Genomic DNA, 23315 nt, shown 5'->3' with positions numbered 1-23315 from the left:
TACTTTGTTAAACGATCAATCACTGTCATGATAGTGGATTTTCCCTTTAAGCTAGGTAAGCACGTGATGAAATCCATTGCAATGTCTTAGAATACCAAATCAGGAATTGGTAAGGGTTGCAATAATCTAGCTGGATGGTGGTGAACGTCCTTCATTTGTTGGCAGGAAACAACAAAATATGGATATCACGCCTCATTTGCTTCCAGTAAAAATTCGAAGCTAATCTATGATATGTACGTGCCACCCTAGCGTGACCCCCAATCGAAGTGTCATGAAACTCATGTAGCAAGTTATTACGCAGTGGGGAATCAGAGGGTATGACCAATCGTCCCCTAAAAAATAGGAGACCATCCCGAAAAACATAGCCCAAGTAGGTGTCAGGTTGCTTTCTAATTGCTTATGGATACCAAGCAGCTCGGTGTGTGATGGATTGAGAGATTTCAGTTCCTTTTCAAGCTCATAACTCCGAGAAGAAATAGCTAGTAAAACATCCTCAAAAGGACGAGAAAGGTCATCGGCAACTTGATTTAATTTACCTGGGCGGTAGATAATTTGAAAGTCATACCCCACCAACTTGCTAAGCCATTTTTGTTGTTCCAACGTTTGTATAGTTTGATTGGTCAGGTTTGTGAGTGATTGTTGATCAATGTATATACTGAATTTGCATCCCAATAAGTATTGATGCCATTTACTCACTGCTTGGGTAATGCAAACATCTCCCTGTGATACGTGGATGCTTCCTGCATGCGTGTGCTCAACTTTTGGCTAAAATAGGCTATTGGTTGCCCCTTCTAAGACAAGGCAACCCCTATACCTCACCCGGATGCATCCGTTTCTAGTTGAAACTCCTGGGAAAAATCCATTAATACTAATACAGGAGTTGTGCTGAGTTTAGCTTTTAAAGCCTCAAAGACAGACTAGGTAGAAGAATTCCACACAAATGATTCTTTGTGCAACAAAGCTGTGAGGGGTCCTGCTATGGATGCATAATGATGAATGAAGCGATGATAATAGCCAGTGAGCCTTAGAAAACTACGTACTTCCTTAACATTCTTAGGCGGAGGCCACTATTGAATGGTTAGGATTTTGCTTGAATCCACACTTAGGCCGTACTGAGATATCACATGTCTGAGGTACTCTACGGAAAGCTGACCAAATAAGCATTTGGCCCTCTTGGCCATCAACTGATATTGTCGAAGTAATTCGAGCGCTGATCGTAAGTGGACAAGGTGTTCCTTCCAAATGGAGCTATAGGTCAAGATATCATCGAAAAAAACCAACACAAACCGTCAGAGATAAGGCCGAAATATCTCATTCATGGTGGCCTGAAATGTTGACGGGGCATTAGACAACCCGAATGGCATAACTAAAAATTCGTAGTGTCCATCATGTATTCGAAATGTTGTTTTTGTTACATGTTCAATTCTGACCCTGATTTGATGGTAACCTGGTAGTAAGTCCAACTTTGAAAAATAAACCGCACCATTTAACTCATTGAATAGCTCATCAATAGTGGGAATTGGGAACCTTTCCCTCACAGTAATGGCATTGAAAGCCCTTTAATCCACGTAAAATCTCCACGTACCATCCTTCTTTCGGACTAACAACACCGGAGAGGAAAATGATCTCCTGCTAGGCCTGAGAACCCCATCCCTCAGCATGTCGGCAACCAACTGTTCCATGACTTGTTTTTGGAAGTAGGGATAGCGATATGGCTTGACATTTACTGGTTCCGCCCCAGGATTTAAATGAATCGCATGATCTTGTGACCGTGATGGCGGCAATCCCTGTTGTTTCTGGAAAACATCGGCAAACTCATCTAAATAGGGACCGGGTCTAGATTAGTGACTTCTTCAGCCGACATCTCATTTTGCACCAGTTGTAGGCAGTAATATGAAGACACTGCATCAGTAGCAACGTATCTAAGAAGGCTATGCAATTGGATCGGCATTGCAGCGTTTAGAATATCTCCCTTCCAACTTATAGTTTTCCCCTCTGAAGTGAACTCAAACAAGCGCTCAGTATAATCTTGCACCACTCTTCCTAGCGTAGAAAGCCACGCATCCCCAAGAACTTTGTCTGCACCATGCATAGGAAGCACATACAGATCAAGTGTGAGAATATAACTTTGAAACGTAATAGGAACCTGTCGCACACGCTTTCACAACGGAGTCGTTGACCGCTACCCACCATAATAGAAAAGTTGGGAGTGGACTCTACTGGAAGTTGCAAAAACTTGGCTACTCGCATCTGTACAAAATTATGATTACTTCCTCCGTCCAACAAAACTTAGACCCGAGATCCATTTACATGCCCGAGGAATGGTAGTGTGGATGATGCATGTCCACCCGCCAAGGCATGATATGAAATAACAGACTGCTCTTGGACCTCTAAAACTTGCATCCCTTCGGTTAAGAGGTCATCATAGATAAATGGCTCCGATAAGTCGGGTTCAATATCGGATCTGTTAGTTAGAAGAAGTAGCTGAGGTGGAGACTTACACTTGTGGCCTGCAGTGTATTTTTCCTCACAATAATAGCATAATCCACGCTCACGCCGATTCTGAATCTCAGCATGAGTAAGGCGTTTAAGGGGTGGGCGGTTCAAAGTGGAAGTTATTGGAGTGGAAGAGGTTGAGGGACCCTGATTAGGGCTAGGCAAAAGAGGCGCCCCTCTATTAGCAAAAGCTGGTCGGTTCGGGCTTTTGCTGCCTGGATTCGACGCTTATGTATATGTGCCCATTTAAGTGTGTCATCATACATTTTGGGTTCGTGACTGAGAACTGAATTTTTTATGTCTTCTCTAAGACCAGAAAAAAAAAAAAAAGCCTTACCATCAACCCATCGGAGATATCATCTGTCTCATTGGCTATGTCTTCAAAACGTGCTTGTAACTCGGATACGGTGGTTACCTACCTGAGCTTTTCCAGACAGCCCTCAACAGATTTAAGACCTTTTAGCTTGAAACGAATCCTTGCTTTCTCTGCAAAATGCTTCTGACGAGATTAATGTGCATAGGTATTTTCTGCTCGTACTCTATCAAATTATAGTAAAGTTTAAGATATCGTCCCACAGAGATTGGAACCACCTAGGCTACAGATTTGTATTATTTTTGTCACTATTTGATAAGATCAAATTGATGAAAAGAGAGTTGTACAAAAGTCTTGAAAATTATGATAACAAAATAAGAAATATTTTTGAATTTTTCTAATAAAAGATAGAGGTTGGGATATTTTGAATCGGCAAGATAAAATTATTATAATAAAATCAAAAGTTTATTATTTATTTCTCTGTTTAAAGAATGACTGCTTATTTCTAATACAATCACTCCACATAACGACAATATGTTAATAGCACCACTCTCGCTTATACTATTAATTTATTGACAAGTAATTAGTGACATTAAACAATAATTAATTAATAACACCTATTTCGATTAGTGTAGTTAACCAATTAAAGTAATGGCTTCAAACAAGAATCATCTTAGTTGATTGCACCAAGTGAACAAAAGCCTCTTTCGATTAGCTTTTGCTAAATCAATAATTTTATTTGAGTCAATCCCTCCGTGAGAATTAGGACTGAAAGAAATAAGACAAAGATCCATTAAATCAATAAACTTATTTGAGTCAATCCCTCCGTGAGAATTAGGACTGAAAGAAATAAGATAAAGATAATTTAAATCAATAAACTTATTTGAATTAATCCCTCCGTGAGAATTAGGACTAAAAGAAATAAGATAACGATCATTTAAATCATTAAACTTGTTTAAATCGTTCTCTTCTCCCGAATAAGAAATAAAATAACAAGATAAAGATTTTTGCAAAGAGATATACTTATATCCAATAATATATATAATTAATATCAAATACCTTGGTGTATAGAGATGATAAAGAGAAAATCCCAACATAAGAAGATAATAGAATAAAGATGTTTATTATAATAGCTTCATCAAGTTTCATATAGTATCCCAACCAAGGAAACTTACTCCATTATGGAGTGGAAAACTAAATAGAAATAAAGACTAAGAAAATATATTTACTACAAGATCCAAGAGAGACACCAAGACTAGTTCTTGTGTCCTCTTCACTATTAGATGCAAATAGGATGAAAGATGGGTTTTTTCCTTCTACAAACATATGCCTATTTATAGAAAAATTCCTAGAAGTCTTGGAGAGACATTGCAAGAGAAATTCAATAGAATAATATTTCCCTGATGAGAAATTGGCATGGCAAATTATTATGCAATCTTGAGAAATTGGCATGACAAATTATCATGCAATCTTGAGAATTTGACATGATAATTTATCATGAAATTTTGGTGAGAATTTGTCATAACTTTGTTTCTCTTGACTTTGTGTAGTCTTTGGTAAAGTTGTCACGGATGCATCCTCATTTCTTGGCTTTTAGTTCTTGCTTCTTCTCTTTTTTCATGTATTCTTTTCCTGCAAGATTTGTTAGAAAAGTGCGAGAATATGATATAAATAATTCATGTTTTATTTTTAAAATATTATATTTTTATATTGAAATTACATGAATAATTTATATCCATCAGTTCCCATCCGACCAGTTGTTTGTTCCGAAACAACCATCGATACCATTCTAGCGCCTCTCCATCGAGATAGAACGATGCCATCGTTAGTTTCTGTGAATCTTCAATCCCATAGAAATCAAAGTAGCATTGCGCTTGGAATATCCAAGCATCCGGATTCTCGCCTCGAAACCGTCCAAATTCCACCACCGCTGGCCTATAACAAAGAGTGGGTGTCGTCGGAGTGTTCTCCTGTCGTGCGACTGCCATTGATGGGTCATGAACGTTTTTACCCACTACTTCCAGTAACATTGCATGAATTTCAGTTAGTTCCTTCGAGAAGGAAGTCGTTGCTTCCCTTACAGATCCATCCATGAGAGCCTTGAGTTGTTGGTCCTCCATTAAAAGACCTCTAGATGAAAGCACCAATAGAACAAAAACAATATCAACAACTCGACTGTCTATATTAATTAAATAGAAAGAGTTACAAACAACTGGAAATTGTAGTGAAACAACAAAGGAATAAGAAGATACAAGAAGAGATGAGAAGAGAAATTCAGAAAATATAGATGAGAAGCAGAAATACAATGCAACAATAGTCTATCCAAACTATTCCTAGAGATAGTTACTTATAGCAGTTTTCTCATATTCCAACTGTTGTATATTACGCATTTCCCCACTACATTCGGTTAACCCGGTCGCACGACAAAATCAATTAATCTTTTAGATGGTATTTTCACACGGTTACTCCTTCTAGGTTGAATAAAAGTACTCTTATCTTTAGTGTTAGCCCTGCTGTCCTCCACATCATCAATATCATTCATAACACAAAAGGTGATCCGCATAAGTTGTGGGATATTATAATGTGAAAAAAATACACTTATGCCCACAAAAGAAGTTGTTTGTTATGAGGGACAAAATTAAAGACCAGCACAAAATAGAGGCAGAAGCTCAAATGATCCAATCCGTAATTTTATATTTTCTCATAAAATTTTTAATTTGTTCAAATAAACTGCGGTCAATTAAGATCTATATACATATATTGCAAGAAAAATTATATAAAAAAAGTCATTTACGAAACATCTATCTCAACAACTTTTTTGCTAAACTAAAAGGTGAAAAGGAAATCTTTACCTTGAAGTAAATTAATTACTGATTGCGTCCCTTCAAACTAATTACAGATTGTGTCCCTTCACTGCATCTAAATCATACTAACTCAATTTTCTGTGTTTTAATCTATTCAATTTGAGGAGTTTATTAACTGTCCTCTGGCTAAGCTTCCATGTGATCACTCAAATCACAAACTTGCCTCTTGGAGCCACTAGTAGGTGGAGGTCTCTACTAATTGATTAAGGCTTCATTTTTAGCTCTAATTTTATTGCGATAAATAATTATTTACACTCTATATTTATACTAAATTAAGTAATTTAAAGGGAATAATAAAAATTAATGTAAAAATACATATTGATCACTTAATCATGATAAGTAATAATAATAGTAAGACTCCATCCTGGTATATATTGATTTAATTTGATGTAAACACTAATTTTAGATAATTTTTAACTTTGTTTACCTTTCCAAGTTTATCTTAAAATAGAGAATTTGAAATTGAAAAACCTGATTTGGGCAGTATTCTAAACAAGATAATGATTTTCACTCACTACACATCAACTTATTTTTCTCCAATTGAAATTCCCGCTCTACTATAATTTTAATTTTCAAATACTCTTTTTCAACTTCAAATGCAAATTCACATACTCTTTTTATTTTTATTTTTATTCTGCTTCAATTATTGTCCTAACTGGTTCTTCTGATCCCTTCACTGTCTTTCCAAGGATTTATGTTATGTATACACACACTTACTTAATTTTAACTTGTGATAGCAGAATGATTATCATTTTTACCAAATTATCAATTATTTATCAAGAAATTTACTTGTAATTACTACCTAATAAGTACCTTGATTGAGTAAATATTTCTTATATTTCCGATGCACAGAACTTATAGTGCGATTAATAAAAGAAATTGAATTAACTTTCTAGTATAATACTCTAGTATGAAAGTTTTTTGGATTGTTTTTTAAAAGAGAAAAGACAGATAGAATTACACTGTAAGCTGAGCACCAGCTGGCTATTGATTTTTTTCATTTTCCCTTTTTGGTTCAAATGAACTCCTGACAGATATAAAGTGGCTTAGTTAGATTGGGAAAATTATATTTCCTCATATGGACTTATTCAACAGGTTACTGCATATGACTTGTTCCTTCTCAAACCTACTACCTATAAAATCATTTGAATCATTGATAAGAGCATGGGAGCTTGGTAGTGTTCAGATAATAGCAACTCCCATCACCAGTACCAGGTAGCGGATCATAAATTTTATTAAAAAAAGGTCAATATATATATATATATATATATATATATATATGAACAATATAAATTTTCAATAAAGAGATTGACACCTCTTGGACAAAAATGACTCTGACCAGCATAATGGGTTTATCGTTCAACTTTGAAAATACTTTTTTTCAATTTTAATTTCAAATATTATCTCTTAAAATATTCAATCAAATATTGTCCAAACGCCTATTAAATTGTTTCAGAAATAGGTCAAAAGAATTATGCACTTCCTTTTTGGTTTTTGCAAGAATGAAATAAAAATTTTAAAAAATATTTTAAAAACTAGACGTCATTAAAAATAGTTTTATTGACTTACTTGAATTTTGAATGTTTTATTAACCTTACTCTTTTTTTTGTGTGCTTTCAGAAAGATTAAACTCTAAGATAAGCATGCGGATGATGTTGGATATATTGCTTTACGGCAACAACTTAATTTATTTCATCTAACGCAAACCACTGCTCGTCCACATCAGTTTTAGTATTAAATAATCTATCGTGTGGTTGAACAAACATATATCTTCAACTTAATGCAGGATTATTACTATATGCTTAGCTTTTCTTACGGAGTGCTTTTCTTAATTTAATCTTGTAGCTTGTGTTTCGATACCAGGTAATATCCTATCGTGATGTTAGCTCGTACACGTATTATTTGTTTTGGCCCGACAAGTTTTACGGATTGCCATTTGGACTAAACATCATATTATCGAACCTAAAAGAGCGGTTATCAGGAGAACTAGTATTGGAATGTCTTGTAAAGCTGATCTTTACTTCCTCTCACATTTTCTAATGTGGAATTCGTTTAAGGTGTCATGTGTACCTCTTTTTAAGAAGTTATTATCAGCCTAGAATTATCAGTCCTTCTCTGTTATCCGCGCCCTCATCGGTTCGTTCTCCTTCATGGGCATCACGTATCCTTCGGCAAAAATTTACGCGAATTAGATGTTTACGTTAAACCAGTGATGTGAAGTACCCACTTTCATACAAACATTTTTCACTTAACATATATGGTTAAGTAATGCTATTTTCATTTTAATTTTTAACGGTTAAGATTAAATTATTTGATTTGATATAAATAACGAATGCGAATAATTTATCATATCTGCTATATGTGGTTGTAAATAGCAAGGTTCATGTTTACCTAAATCTGTAACTTATGATATTTAACAATTGAATTTACATTTGAAGGTTGAGGATACACACAAATTATAATGATGAAATATCAACTTCTTGATGCTTAAGGACGGTCTTGTAATGAAAATTAAGCTAATAAGTAAATAGTAACAAATTGTAAAGCAGAAAGAATAAAGAAGATCTTATTAAATAAATTGTCTCCGGCATAACTGTCAGATATAATATCATCGGAAAAGTCAGAGCTTGTATGCTTGTTACAAACTGAGTGCTTATATAATATTCCGTGTACCCATCCCCTCATAATGATCATTATCTGCACGTTAAAGCCGTTACGTACATCGGTGTGTAACGGCTAAAGTGAATCAAGAATTTCTAGGGCCAGTTACCTCCGAAGCTTATTGCAACTGGTCACGGACGAGCTACCGGTTACTTTATCCTGGGGTGAGGCAAATTATCAGTGTTGTACCAGGTTTACAATCAACTCAAATCATATCTGAAATATATATGTTACCCAGCTACGGCCTTGAACTCTGACCGGAGATATTTCTGTGAGTTAAATTTCTCCGAGTGCGTACTCGTCCACGTACCGAATTCCTATTTTGACTAATACGGTTCACAAAAGAATAAAACTTCCAAATTGAAAGACAATTATCAAAAAGTTTGTGTCGAGACAATTCTACAGTTGCTGCCTGTAATGTGAAATAGTCCATCACTTTATATCCTTTTGCATGACCCTCATGCAGATTTAAATGCTCAAAAGGCACTGCCCTTTTTTCATGTAAACTGTGAAATTTCTTACAAGTTGTGGAATCATCTTCCCAAGTTGCATGATATATAAACAGTTAAACACATATATTTAGCACGCTTAATGGTTAATAACACGTAGACATATCAAAACATATTCCATGTGATTGTGATAACATTGAACTTTAAAAGTACAATGAATTAAGAATTGATTATTTTAACATATAGAGCGATAATTGATCAAGGACTAACCTATGGTGGACGATTTATAGAGTTGATCGCGGATGGTCACTTAATTAATATTTATTAATCAGAAAGTCACTTTCTTTGGTAAAGGAAATTGGAATTAAGAAGAAATATGATTTTCTGAGATAATAATTATTAGTTGAGTAACTCTCTGAGAAATCAGCCCACGATTTATATTCTAGAAAAGCTTTGATCAACATTATAAATCAACAATAATATTAATAACAGTGATAACAATAGTAACAATCTTCTGAATACTAGCTGATTAATGTAAATCTCGTCAGAACCTAATTCTTCTTATTTACTTTACTTTTTAGATTTTAGAACTCAGAAAAATTTGTCTTTGCTCAGCTTTAATTTGTGTTGGAACAAGACTTAGTTATCACTTTTCTTGTTGTTTTATAAACTGATCTTCCCGTCGAGGCAAATCAAATACAACAAAATGACAACGTCCCCTATATCAATTATCAATGGTAATTTCATGAATGATCATTTAACTTTTATTTTATTGCATTAATTGTTCAAATTTCACAGAAAGTCACTAAACTATTTTTTATAATAAACAAATATTCACCTTTGTATAAGTACCACAACAAGTCATCAAAGAAATTGTTTATCACCAAAAAGTCATTCATTGTTGCCTAAATATCATTTAAGATGTCTCTTTTGTTTTCTCCTAATAATTTTTTGTGATACTTAGGTAAAATTGAAAGACCTTTTAATTAATAAAATACAGTCTAGTGATATTCGTGATAGTCAGGTAAAATTGACCGGTTTTCTTGTTATAAAAAATAATTTAGTAATTTTATTTATTTTAGTATAATAAAGTAAAGATTGGATATAACCATCTATAAACTTAACCCATTGTATATGTATTTTTGTTTATTATAGTATACCAAACTAGTTTCTTGGCCAATCAATCGCTTATCTGTTTGCAATTACCAATCTTGATTGTTGACCCCAAGTTTTGTTTTAAAGAGATAATACTGTTGAAGTCACAACATCGTCAATCTGAAATAGACAAGTGGAACTCTTGACGTCGGTTGGCTTATCATATGCTCTAATTATTATTGACGTCGGTTGGCTTATCATATGCTCTAATTATTGTTGATTATTGATGATTATCTTATATGTAAGACAACTTGCAGAAAAGCACTTGGGAGTTATTAGAAACATTTAATTTTCAGCTGAGCTAGCATGACGTTAATTTGGAACAGAGTTTACTTTATAAGTATTCTTACATGCCTGTATAATAAGTGAATTTAAGATTTGAATATTACGAATTTGAAGTAGGATTTTTATATTACAGTTATTTTGATTTATTGGGTTTAAAATTTATTATTTATATTATTTAATAAATTTTTAAAAAATATAGGAGTGTAAAATTTGAGCTAAAATTATTGAATTTGGATAAACTCATATGAAATATAGCATCTCCGCCCTTGCACATTATCCTTTTTTTTTTCTTTTTGTTTCTCGCACATTATCAAATCTAACTAGTACTTAATACATTTTTTTCTACAGAGAAAAAGGAAGTTGATGAACACTAACCAAAACAAAAATATTTCCATTTGTTGACAAAAGTATGATAACCCAATTTTTGTTTATTATAGTAATAAAATAATATTCCTCCGTTCCTTTTACTAATCTAATATTGATTTTATGCCATTCTTAATAATTATTATTAAGGTTTATTTTGTTAAATGATCCATATTAACTATAATTTGAAATCTAAATTTGAGTACTAGTAATTCAAAAAGTTTGAAAAAAAGTTATTTAACAATAAAAGTAAAATTAGTAAAGTATAAATCTTTCTTAAATTGCACGGCGGTTTGTTCTTCAAATTGGATTGCTCTTTAATTTTATCCTTCAAATGGGCTGGTCTTAAATTTTTGGCTTTAGCTATCGAACTTATGCCTAGCGTGACATAAATTCTTTGAGAGCCCGGGATATAACTTGTGGGATATTATAACTCAAAAATATAAACTAATACCCATGAAAATATTATTTGGTTTGAGGGGAAAAATTAAAGACCAATACAAAATAGGAACAGAAGTGCAAGTGACCCCCTAAAATGGACTATCTGTACACTTGTCCCCATTATAAATAAGCAATTCCACGGTTCTCCCTTCAAATGAACTTGTCCTTAATTTATGGCCTTCAAATGGGATGGTCTTTCATTTTTACTCTTTAAAACCCAACTTATGCCTAGAGTGAATATTATGCGTAATTTGTGGCCTTCTAGGCATAAGTTGATTGCGAAGGCTAACAACTAAAGACCAGTCCATTTGAAGGCCAATAACTAAAGACCAGCACAAAATAGGGTCCAAAGTGCAAATGACCCCATTGTAAATTGTACATTTTTTTTGTGCGGATTCCCTTCAAAGGCACTATTTTTGGCCCTCAAATTGGTGGTCTTTAATTTTTATCCATCGCCTAATACCTCGAGTTTCTAGTTTCGAACCCCAGCTCAGTAAAAAAAAAAAAAGAAGGAATTTCACAAGGCAGAATTTTGCACTCTGCCTGATGCCTTGAGAATCCAAACTCTATCTTGCGATTTTTTTTTAATTTTTAATTGAGCGGGGGTTCGAATCTGAAATCAAGAAATTTTTTGTGAAGGACAAAAATTAACGACTACCAATTTGAGGAACAAAGATTAAAGACCAGTGCCTTTGAAGGCCAATCGTGCAAATGACCCTAAATTGTAAGACAGTAAACCCATTTCTTCAGGCCCAATTAAGCTTCATCAATACAGTTCCCTTTCTATGTCCAAAAAATCCTTCACTCCTTCATTGGTTTAACCTAAACGCCACTGGCGGCGTGTGGGAAGGAAAATGGAAGAAAAAGTAAAGATTTTAGCATTTATTGGAGCTGGTGCTCTATTGGGTTCTGCTGCTACACTTGCTATTTCCAAACTTCTTTCCAATCCACTCCCAATTAACAACAACCAGTAATTACTAATCCATACACATTTTGGATTCACAAATCATGTTTTTAGTTTCTTGAACAAACATGCCCCACTAAACTTTATGGATTCAACCTTTAATGGTCTTAGCATTAACTCATTATGTTTTTTTTTTTTAATAGTTATGTGTTCGTATCTACTATTTGTTATAATTATAGTGGATTTTTACACATAAATGTATACTCTCGTATACCGTAACAGTAGATCCGCCCCTGATGTATGTTGGAAGTTTTTGAAATCATATATAGTATATTCTTATACTAAATTTGTGTGTATGTGTATTGCTTAAACGAAGTTGTGGATACGCTTTTACTTTGCATCTACAAATTGGAGATCTTTTTGATTTTTTTCTGTGTTATTTGGAGTGAAAATTGTGAAAACAGCGTTTTGGAGTTTTTCGAATTCCAGGAAATTGTAACAACACTTATGTCCAAACAATCTTCCCGAATAAAATTCCAGAAAAAAGTGTAAACTTATCCGTGGCCAAACGGTCCTTTAATATAATCTAGATATCTTGTGTATGGTTTGACGACTAAACTTTCTTTTGCAGAAGTGTTGGAAAAGGGTATATAAGCGAGGCGCTAAATTCAAATGGTACATTTCTGTTCTCTGTGGTTTAACGTTTCTGTACTCTTTGGTTTAATGTTTATACTTGTCTGGTTTTGACATTTCTGTTCTCTTTGGTTTAATGTTCATTCATCAGAGCTTCCTGGATCCAAATGTAATGGAATGACGACTTCAAACCCGTTGGCTGATGAAGTGGTTTCTGAACAACTAACAAGGTAAGTCTTGATTTTTTTTCCCCTTTGAATTATATCAAGGAAAGAAGATTTTATTAATGAGGAAAGGAGTACAAGGAAGAGAACTAGCTCTGGCCAAGCCGAGTAAATGATGGTATCAGCAATAGAGGATAGTTTTCCAGTCTCTTCTGAGATTGGACAAGTGTAACGTCACAGAAGGATAGGAAAAATAGCTCTATATCATACATGATGTACCGAGAGAAACTGAGCTTGTCATGTTTTACCATTTTGCAGTAACTATATTTACAGAGCTATATATAGAACAAATTATTCATGAACACAAGTGTTCTTATAAGTTTATCCAAAGTTCAACCTGTTTGATATATGATCTCAAAGTAGAGCTCGAGATCAACTCGTCTGATAAATAACCAAGCTGAACTTAAGCCCATGCTTTTTAAACAAGTCAGCTCATTTACAACTCCAGACATCCGCTAATGGCTGCTGCTGATGGCAACACTTGTATTTCTGCTCTTATTTTTGTACTCTTTTCTGGCCTCTTAGGAATATACAGTTCTTTGGCCTTGAAGCCCAACATAAAGTGACTGCATCATATGTTGTGGTAATTGGTCTTGGAGGAGTTGGAAGTCATGCTGCATCCATGCTTCTGAGGTCAGGTGTTGGTAGGCTGCTACTTGTGGATTTCGATCAGGTATCGTATTTAATTGCCATTTGATTCACTTTTATATTACTCTGCTGTAAACTCTTGCCAGTTATTTTCTTTTGTCACAGAATATTCTAACTCCTCCATTTGTTTAACTGTCCCTTCTCCTGTTTCATTTTACAACGTTCCCTTACACCATTCCTTATTCTTTAAAGTAGGATCAAAGTCATAAACTTGAAATTTCAGATTTCATTTCACCTTTTTCCTTTGCCTGAAATTTAGAGACGCGGCATATAGTTAATGATTTCCATTACTATAGATTATTGACTTAGCTCTGTTTAAGTTTCTTCTCTATCTCTTATAGACCTTCATGTTGGTTTAAGACATGATTTGGATATTTGAATATATCCAATTTGCATATTGCAATGCAAGGAAATTACAAAGATCTGGAATCCATGGGATATTGCATACGGTACTTAGTTATTAAATTTGAAGTGCCTCAGCATTTTGAATAGGACACAGCATTCAATAAAAAGTATTTAAAATGATCCACTATGTTGTACTTTGACTTAATTGCAAGTAGGACAAACTGGCCTGATATTGAAGGGTGTAGAAAAATACAATTCTTTTCATTTAAACCTTCAATTTTAGGCACTAAAATTTGAATGCTAAGTTGAAGATTGTGCTATCTAATAGTAATGTGATTCGGCTATTCTGTGGAGATTTTGCTGCAATGTGTGTGACCATAAAATCAATTAACTTTAAGCCTTTGGGCTCAGTTGAAGGATCATTCCTGTTGTTGTATGTGGACATGATTTGCTCTAGTTATATAAGTTCTTTAAAAGAAATTTTTCCTCTATGTTTCCGAATATCTGATATCGGCTAATTATGTTGAAGGTGTCAGTCTCCTCATTAAATAGACATGCTGTTGCCACAAGAGAGGATGTTGGTACCTCGAAAGCCCTATGCCTTAAGAAGCACTTCCAATCAATTTTCCCAGAGTGCCATATAGATGCAAAAGTTATGTTATATGATTCATCGTCTGAAGAAGAAATTCTCTCTGGCCACCCTGATTTTGTCCTTGATTGTATTGATAATATCGACACAAAGGTAGGTTTGTTTATGTGTTCCTTCACTCACAGTTGCTGCTACTCCTTTTTAATAGAAATTTCCATATCTTGGCTGAAAAGCGAAATGATTGTAGAAATTACAGTTTTTCCATTACTGGCTATACTTTGAAAACCTGCTGGCTGAGTTGAATAAACTCTGATTTTACAGTTTTATTATTGCCTCCTTTCCAAGCCTTGATTTTCTTTTCATTTGTTTTTTATTTCATTACCTGTTTTTCCCCTTGTGGAAGGGGATGGCGAATTTTTTCTTTCCATGTTCTCTGTTTTCTTAAACATTGAATGCAACTAATAAGGCTGGTCTTAATGTTCTCTCTCTTCTAGGGAGCAACTTTTCTTTTAGTGATTCCATAGCGCAATTGAGGCCAGTTACAATTTGGAACTTTTTTTGGAATTATAGCAGTCTCTTTACTTACTTGGATAGAATCCATTGAACCAGAAGATTCTTTTACACTGTCTTCATTATGAATTCTTGAAAAATGATCCAGAGAAGAGCTTGGTACTTATGAATATTAGTTTATGCAGTTCACGATGGAAATTGTTAGTTTCTTTGTCTTGTATTTCAGAAAACAATTGTGTGATGCACAGTATGTAAAAGCTTTCAATGGAATTAGTAAATCAAGGGCATGGCTATTTCAGTACCTGTTTCTAATTAGTTATCGTTCTATACAATACCTTTTTGAGTCTTTTTCAGTTCGGAATTTTTGCTATGTAATACTTTGTAGGTGGCACTTCTCGCTGCTTGTGTTCGAAGAGGTTTGAAAGTTTTATCTGCAACTGGAGCTGGCGCAAGGGCTGATCCAACAAGAATTCGTGTGGCTGACTTAAGAGAGTCCACCAATGACCCTCTATCTCGAGCTGTAAGTAATTTTGTTGAGCTTTATCGCGCTATACATGCAGCATGCGGAATTTTCAGATTTTTAGCTCCACATTCTATTTCTGAGTCATTTAAAAAAAAAAAAAACTGAAATGAGCATTGGCTTCTTGATCCACCAGATTATATAATAGATAATTTTGACTTCTTTAATCTCTCTTGGTTGGGGATGAGACAGTCCCGTCTTCCAAACACTTGAAGCTAAGTGAGCATTTTAGGAATCACTTGGCTTACTGGATATTGTTAAAGCACTAATAATAACTCTATGTTTGAGGACATGAATCTCCCCAGTAATGAGACTGTTTCTCCATATATTAGAATATATTCTTCAAGTCTGTAACAATAGTCTACCCTGATATTTCATTCGCTTGAAAGACGATACATTAAAAAAAGACTCAATCTCCAATTTTTTGTCGGGCTATGGGCTGTTGACTGTGTTATGTGAACAGAATCTTAACTACTTATATAATCTTGTACTAACTCGATCATAAAATGAAAGACTTATAAGTTCAATGCTGGTGTTATATGCTTAGGAATATTCAGGATTCACAGTTGGACCATGCATAACAAATGGAAAATATTGTTTTTAGTATTGTCCATTTCTCATGTTTGCTTTTAGTTGATTACTTGAAAAACTAATTGAGCAGGTAAGACATCGTTTGAGAAAAGATCATGGTATTGATGGTGGCATTCCTGTGGTATTTTCTCTAGAGAAACCCAAGGCAAAGCTGCTTCCCTTTAAAGGGCCCAGCGGAGAAGAAGAAAATCCTTCAGATTATCAAGTAAGAATTTCACCTTTTTGAACTGCTAAATTTTGAAATTGCTATAAAGAACTTGTGAGAATAGACACATTTCACTAAAAACTTTAAACTGTATAAATAACATTCATCTGTTGATCTGAAAAAAAGTAATTGTTTAGCATCTTCTAAAATTTGCAACATGGATATCAGATAGTGCCTGGATTTAGGGTCCGCATCATTCCAGTTCTGGGGACTATACCTGCAATTTTTGGGCAAGTAATGGCTTCCTATGTTGTGACTCAACTAGCTGAATTGCAAGTCCATATGGAACCAGTGGTGAACTTTGATACGGATCACTACGTAATCCTCCATCAACGCCTTATTGAGCATGAAGAGTTGCTATATGGCACATCGATGCAAGTGGAGGTACTAAGTCCTGAACTTGCACTTTCTATTTGCTTGCTTGAAGTCATCAAGTTAGTAGCCGATAGGCTATTCCCAGCTTTTTCTTTTTCGTGATATTATTTATCGAGGCAAACATCACTATCTTTATCTTTAAAGGAATTAACCTGCATACTGATAGCACTGAAACAGAATATGATGTTAAAGGGTGTGAAGTTCTAATTTCTGTAGTTTTTCTTATATTTTTCGTTTCTTGGGTCCTGGATATATACTGTACAATATCATTTATATAAATGAAAATGCTGAATTCATTTTGCCAAAGTATGGATTGTAGATCTAAATTCCTCGTAGTAGTTTTTGATCAGTAAAATAGAAATATTAGTTTTTGATCAGTAAAATAGAAATATGGCAAAAGTCATAGATAGTCCCCTAAACTTACATTTTCCTCTGGGGTACCTAAACTGAGGGTTTTACCTATTGGGTACCTAAACCAGTCCAAATTCGATCCCATTGGGTACCTTTTTCACAATAATCAGCAAAATTAAGAGTGTATTACACTCTCCATGACGTGGCAACTTTGTCAAAAGAAAACGTGACACGTGGCGGTGGGGTCCATTATAATAAACCAACACCCCTAATCGCCGCACCCCCACCAATAATTTATTCCCATTTTTTTTCTCTTATTTAGATCTATCAATGTCTTTACAAGACCCACCAACCTTTAATAAAAGGTGAGATAAAAAAAAGAGTCATAGTAATGGTGAATCCCCATTTTTTCCGGTGAACAAGATGGTAATGCTACTTTTCAGATCTAAAAAGGACAAAAAAAATGATGGTAAGAAATAACATCCAATTCACAAATTAATTTTATATAAATAATTAAAAGAAATGAACTGCTATAATGAAGAACAAGAAGAAGAGAAAAAAAAAGCAAGGAAAAAATGGAGCTTCGCCGGAAATGGAGGGGTGGGAAAATAGTTGGATGGAAGAATTGAGGAGGAAGACCGGTCCAGTTGTCTTCCTCCTTTTTTTAAGTTAATTTTTATAAACAAAATATAAAGAAACTAAAAAAAAAGAAGAAGAAGAAGAACTGAAGAAGACAGAAGTGGAGAAGACGAAGAGGGAAGGAGGGGGGATGACTGACGCAAGGGTGGAGGTGATTGAAGAGTGGGGCCAATGTTTTTTTTTCCTTAAATTTAATTAAAGTCAAAGATGTAAGTTTTTAATCAAAAAAAAAAGAAAAAGAAAATTAACATTTAAGAGTGGGTCACGCGCCCAAGGAAAGGGTGCTTCACTTTTTTTGCCACATCAGCAAAAAGTATTTATGTGGTACAAATTCAGAGTGGTTTAGGTACCCAATAGGTACAACTCTCGGTTTAGGTACCCCAGAGGAAAATGTGGCAAAGTTTGGGGGGCTGTCTATGACTTTTGCCTAGAAATATTCATTTTTCAATTTTCTTTTGCATGCTATTTCACATTTTTTTGTTAGTCAGCATTGTGAAACACATTTTCATCCCTGTTTTATCACTCTTTAGGTAGATGTTGAAGAAGTTATGTATATTACCAAAGAGTTGTGGCATGGGAGAAGTGCAAGGGACCTATCCATTAAAGATGTAGGGCGTGCAATGTGGCGTTCAGTGAACGAGTTGATGCTTGTGAGGTATGTGTGCTAAGCCTAATATGATGGAATGAACATCTATTCACTTCAGTATCATTCCCCTGGATAAACTGAGACTGAGATAGGCAAACACGAGATCTTTTCAACGATGAGAAAAAGATTGCCTCATATTGTTTTCTTTCTGTGATAATGTAATATTTTGGTAAAATTGGGGTAATGAAACCCCGTATACAAGAAGTATACCAAAAGTAGAAAGTAGAAGCACTATGTTTCTCTAGAAAAGACATCCAATCAGCTACATGCCTCGTCACTATTTCACTTTGTGAAATATGATATTCATGATTATGGAGGATATAAAATTGTCACATACTATTTCTTCTTTTCGTTTCACGAGTTACTAAAATAATTTTTTTCACTCAACTGAAAATGGGAAATCCTGTGCAAGATGTATACCGGTCAAGTGGACCACGCAAATATGTTCCACAAATTTTATCCGCTCATTCATCCAAGTTCATGCATATTATTTGTTACTCCCTCCGTTTCAATTTGTTCATCTTACTTTCTTTTTTAGTTCGTTTAAAAAAGAATGCCTCTTTCCTTTTTTGACAACTCTTCAATTCCAACTTTCCACATGACATATTTAAGATCACAAGATTAAAAGTCATTTTGGTACATTCTGTATATCTTTAGTTTAAAATCACAAGATTCAAAAGTCTTCTTTACTTTCTTAAAATCTGTGCCAAGTCAAAACGAGACAAACAAATTGAAACTGAGTGAGTAATTTTTTGCTCGAAGGATGACATTTTGACCTAACTTCATGATTACTGTTTTATTTCCAGATGCTGTCATTGCATAGAATTTCTTAAGCATCATTTTGTAAAGTGGTCATCATAACTATTTACGTTTAGCAATCTCTGTGGTTTCTGCCTCTCAACTCATAGCGATGCTTGCTTTGACATCCGTTTAGGTGGGATAAGACAAAGCCAGCTTCAGTTTCGAATCTACTCCTGCTAAGATTTAAGGAGGTATGTTTCTTGATTCATATTTGCTGCATGGTAGTGGAGGCGGTGCAACATTATAGTAGAATTTTACATTGCATCAATTTTCTATTTTGGATTAAAACATTCAAGATGCTTATGTCATGACGAAATTCTCTGAACTTATATTACGTATCCCACAAAATGGCTCGTGAAACTGGATACTCAAAGGAAGTGCTTGATGTTTAATGAAACTATTGTTATTTTTGCTGCATTATAAACTGTAATAGTCTTCCTTTTGCTATTCTCTGGTTCAAGGCTGACGAACACGAGTCAAGGTCACTGGAAGATATAAAGGATGAAGAACCAGAATTTTTTGTTAGGGTGACAAATGTGCTGAAGCGAGCAGAATTGGAGTTTGGCTTTTATAGGATGGTTCAGGAAACCTGAAGATCCCACACAGAGAGACAAGTGAAACTCAAAAGCTGTCTGAAGTGAGAATCATCAAGGTTTTGAGTCTGGTTTCTTTGGTGATGGTGTTTAGAATACTTCAAGGAGCAAACAACTTGGAAGTAGCTGAACACTTTGACCATATCAAAGAGCTTATTTAGGGATTTCTTGTAGTTGTTGTGTCGGGGAATGTGCGATATAGAATCATTTTAACACTTTTATTTTGGTATATCAGTCCTAAACGTCAAAATGAAGACCAATTGCAAGTTTTTGATTTAGTAAACAATCACCTCAACAACACATTCCCCATGTGGTTGGAATTCTGCCAGAGCTGCAAGTTTTAAGCTTGAGATCAAATAAATTGCATGGATCTATTAGAATTTCAAGAATTAAAAACATGTCTCCCCAGCTTCGACTGGTAGATCTATCTTACAATGTCTTCTCGGGAAACTTACCTACGAGTCTGTTTCAACATTTGAAAGCAATGAGGTCATTTGATCAAACAATGAGGTCATTAGAATTTCTTGGAGATGGATATTATGAAGATTGTATAACAGTTGCAACGAAGCGCGTGGAGCTTGAACTTGTCAGAATTTTGACTGCTAGTACGCTATTGATCTTTTAAGTTATAGATTTGGAGGGCATATTCCAAGTATTATGGGAGATCTCATTGCACTTTATGTGTTGAATTTATCTCATAATGAATTGCAAGGTCATAAGTCACCAACACTCGGAGATTCAAAAGATAAATCTCTTAGTGATGATGGCATATGACCTTAGAATTCATTATGAATTCATTATGAGATAAATTCAACACGTGAAGTGCAATTAGATCTCCCATAATACTTGGAATATGCCCTCCTAATCTCTTTGTTAAAAGAAGAGTAATGTACTAGTAGTCAAAATTCCGACAAGTTCAAGCTCCAGCCCGTTGGTTGTAACTGTTATTCAATCTTGGATAATATCCATTTCCAAGATATTCTCTAATGACTTTATTGTTTGATCAATTGACCTCATGACTTTCAAATGTTGAAACAAACTCGTAGGTTAGTTTCCCAACAAAGCATTGTAAGATAGATCTACAATTTGAAGCTGGGGAGATATGTTTTCAATTCTTGAAGTTCTAATGGATCCATGCAACTTATTTGATCTCAAGCTTAAAACTTGCAGCTCTGGCAGAGTTTCCAACCACATGGGGAATGTGTCGTTGAGGTGATCGTCTCCTAAATCAAGAACTTGCAACTCTTTGCGATTGGCCTTCACTTTGAGGCTTGTCTCCATTCATCTTATTTGATCCAAAAAGATGTTTTTGTCATATCAGTGATTTGTGCTGTGATAATCACTTCTAACTTAATTTTCTTATTCAATAGAAGTAATTTTAAAAGCATTTGATGTTTTATGTTTGAAATTTATAGTACATTGAATGTTTTGTTTTTAATACGTCAATAAATTCTCCCCAGTAGGATTACTGTAGCAGAATTATGGTAGTTGGAACTTTCTATATACTAAAACTAGTGAACTAATTCGCGTGATTATAAAATTTTTATTGAATTTAAGAAATTTTCAATATTTGAATCATAAAATATTTTAAATCATTTTTAGTCCTCATATTCAAATGAAAAAGATTTTATGTTCTAAAGTATTTTATTGTTGTCACTAAGGTTAATTCGTTTTCTTTAAACTTTTTTAACAATTACGGTTTTTAGTCTTTCAGAAATTTTTGAGTTTTACATAATGGTATGATCTATGTGAAACATCATTTAAATATAGTTTTCCTTTGTTTAATTTACGGGTTTTAATCTCTTTATGTCGATGTGCGTATAAATTTTAAACGTAGTTTTTCTTTGTTCATCAAATATATTAAATTACTATCTAGCTTCTCTTCTCTGCCTTTCAAGAGTTACATTTTAATTATTTCTCATTTTTAAAGATTTTCGAAAAGGAACATATATCAACAACAGCGTCTACAACAAAAGTAATAAGGAAATGGGAGAAAAGCACAAAAACGAAATCTCTTAGATTAATTTTTGCTCCATCTTTTCCCTTCCTTTTACCTTTCTTTCTCTTTTTTTCTTTCTTCCTTCCTTGCCCATTCATTTTAAGAAAGAGTATTTACCTAGTCTTCTTCTTCTTTCACCAAAACATCATATTCTTTATAACCAACAACTCCACTCTAAAGTTACTCTTTTCCATCCTCAAAATCATTGAAACTATACTAAAAATTTCACAATTTTAAAAAAAAAATTCTCATTTTATTTAAAATGTTCTCCTATGAATTCAACACCCAATACCGTAAAAAAAAAAAAAAAATATATATATATATATATATATATATATTTAAAAAAAAACAATATCATTGAAAAAGGAGAGAGAATTCAAAATAGAATGAAATTGTCAAGCTTCAATTCCATTGAAAATCCTATTGATAATTGAGAAATTTATCATTTACTAATCTCTTTTTAGTGAAAAGATGTAAAATTATTTGGTAAAGCTAATTGTAAAATAACATCTTCACTTATTATTATTGATATATATTTTTCCAACCTTAGCAGTTAATAGCGAAGCAACAAAAGCATGCTTACACTATCTGTAAAAATACCTAACAGAGAAATGAGAAGTACAAATTGTTTCAAAAAGAAAAAACAACAATTGGGATAAAAAACTTTAGTACATGGAAAAATCTGTTTTCGATTCGAGAAAGTTCGTACCCATTAGAGATCAAAACAGAAAGAAGAAGAAGAGAATAACACAAATAGAAATCATAATAATAAGCCAAAAATAATAGTATCATAAAATCACCAAACCACAAAATAGGGGAATATTGCATCCATATGACCTCATTACTCAGCTACTTCCAATCTGCAAAAAATCTAAGCCATGTACTAAAAATAACAATATTATGTTCTAGAAATAAAAAAATAATAGAAACAAAGTCCGAAAGAAGGTCCATAGCTTTAGAATTAAGCACAATGTATTGCAATGTTGTTTGTGAAATATTTCCTTGAAGATGAAAGAATACGTTGCGTCACTGAACCATTCCATCCATATAGATTAGAGAGAATACGCCTTAGATGTAAAAAAACTCATAGAGTAAATTTTTGGACAATGAAAAAGTTTGATGCCATAAAATGATATTTTTATAATTAAGGAATAGCAATTATTGTGGAAGATGAAGAGTCAAACAATCTTATTTGATGATATGGGAATTATTTTAGATATGACTAATTATTCTCTACTGTTACAATTTTAGGGTAGAGACCGAAGAGGGTAAGATCTTCCCAGCGTTCTTTTTCCTAAACGTCGTCCTATAATTAAGTAATGTATTTAGTACTACTTCTAATTTTTTAGAAATGAGTTATACAGATTGATCGTGGGCTGATTCATCCATTGGTCTGGACTGAATGCTACATTTATTGCTTTGAGGCTTTTATTAATCCGTAGGTTAGTAGTAGAAATCAACCAAAAATTGTAATAAAAATGAAAAAAAAGTCAAAAAAAGGAGAAAAAAGATAAATGCAAATGCTGGCCATAGAGAGGTGCCACATCACCTTGTTTATGCCTAGCTTTATATTATATATAGATTGAAGTTCCTCTTAACACCTCCTTTGAGGGTGCCTAGATAGACAAGCCAAGCAAAGTCATACCTGGCTGAGTATGCTCGAAGTGATCTCAGACCTATTCCTTGTTGCATTTCGACCTTCTTTCTGCTTTTAG

The 23315-nt window shown here is 33.9% G+C and overlaps 1 protein-coding gene across 1 annotated transcript; it reads left to right on the top strand.

The window, feature by feature from the left end:
• The first annotated feature begins 11822 nt into the window (after window positions 1-11822).
• On the top strand, window positions 11823-20988 carry LOC132640559 (tRNA threonylcarbamoyladenosine dehydratase). The gene is made up of 11 exons (XM_060357179.1): window positions 11823-11997; window positions 12563-12606; window positions 12716-12794; window positions 13314-13461; window positions 14311-14523; window positions 15266-15400; window positions 16062-16196; window positions 16365-16580; window positions 18092-18216; window positions 19142-19199; window positions 19470-20988. Exons 1-11 carry the CDS (start codon window positions 11882-11884, stop codon window positions 19599-19601), a joined length of 1401 nt encoding a protein of 466 aa, XP_060213162.1. The 5' UTR covers window positions 11823-11881; the 3' UTR covers window positions 19602-20988.
• The last annotated feature ends 2327 nt before the right edge of the window (window positions 20989-23315 follow it).

Source organism: Lycium barbarum, chromosome 5, assembly GCF_019175385.1.
Source record: "Lycium barbarum isolate Lr01 chromosome 5, ASM1917538v2, whole genome shotgun sequence".
Taxonomy (NCBI): Eukaryota; Viridiplantae; Streptophyta; class Magnoliopsida; order Solanales; family Solanaceae; genus Lycium; species Lycium barbarum.
This window is presented reverse-complemented; position numbering and strand designations above follow the sequence as displayed.

What these genes read in the sequence shown, in the direction of transcription:
- LOC132640559 (XM_060357179.1), top strand. Translation starts at nt 11,882, where the DNA reads ATGGAAGAAAAAGTAAAGATTTTAGCATTTATTGGAGCTGGTGCTCTA. An exon ending in TTGATAATATCGACACAAAG is followed by an intron (nt 14,524 to 15,265) that starts GTAGGTTTGTTT and finishes AATACTTTGTAG; the next exon opens with GTGGCACTTCTCGCTGCTTG. An exon ending in TCCTGCTAAGATTTAAGGAG is followed by an intron (nt 19,200 to 19,469) that starts GTATGTTTCTTG and finishes CTCTGGTTCAAG; the next exon opens with GCTGACGAACACGAGTCAAG.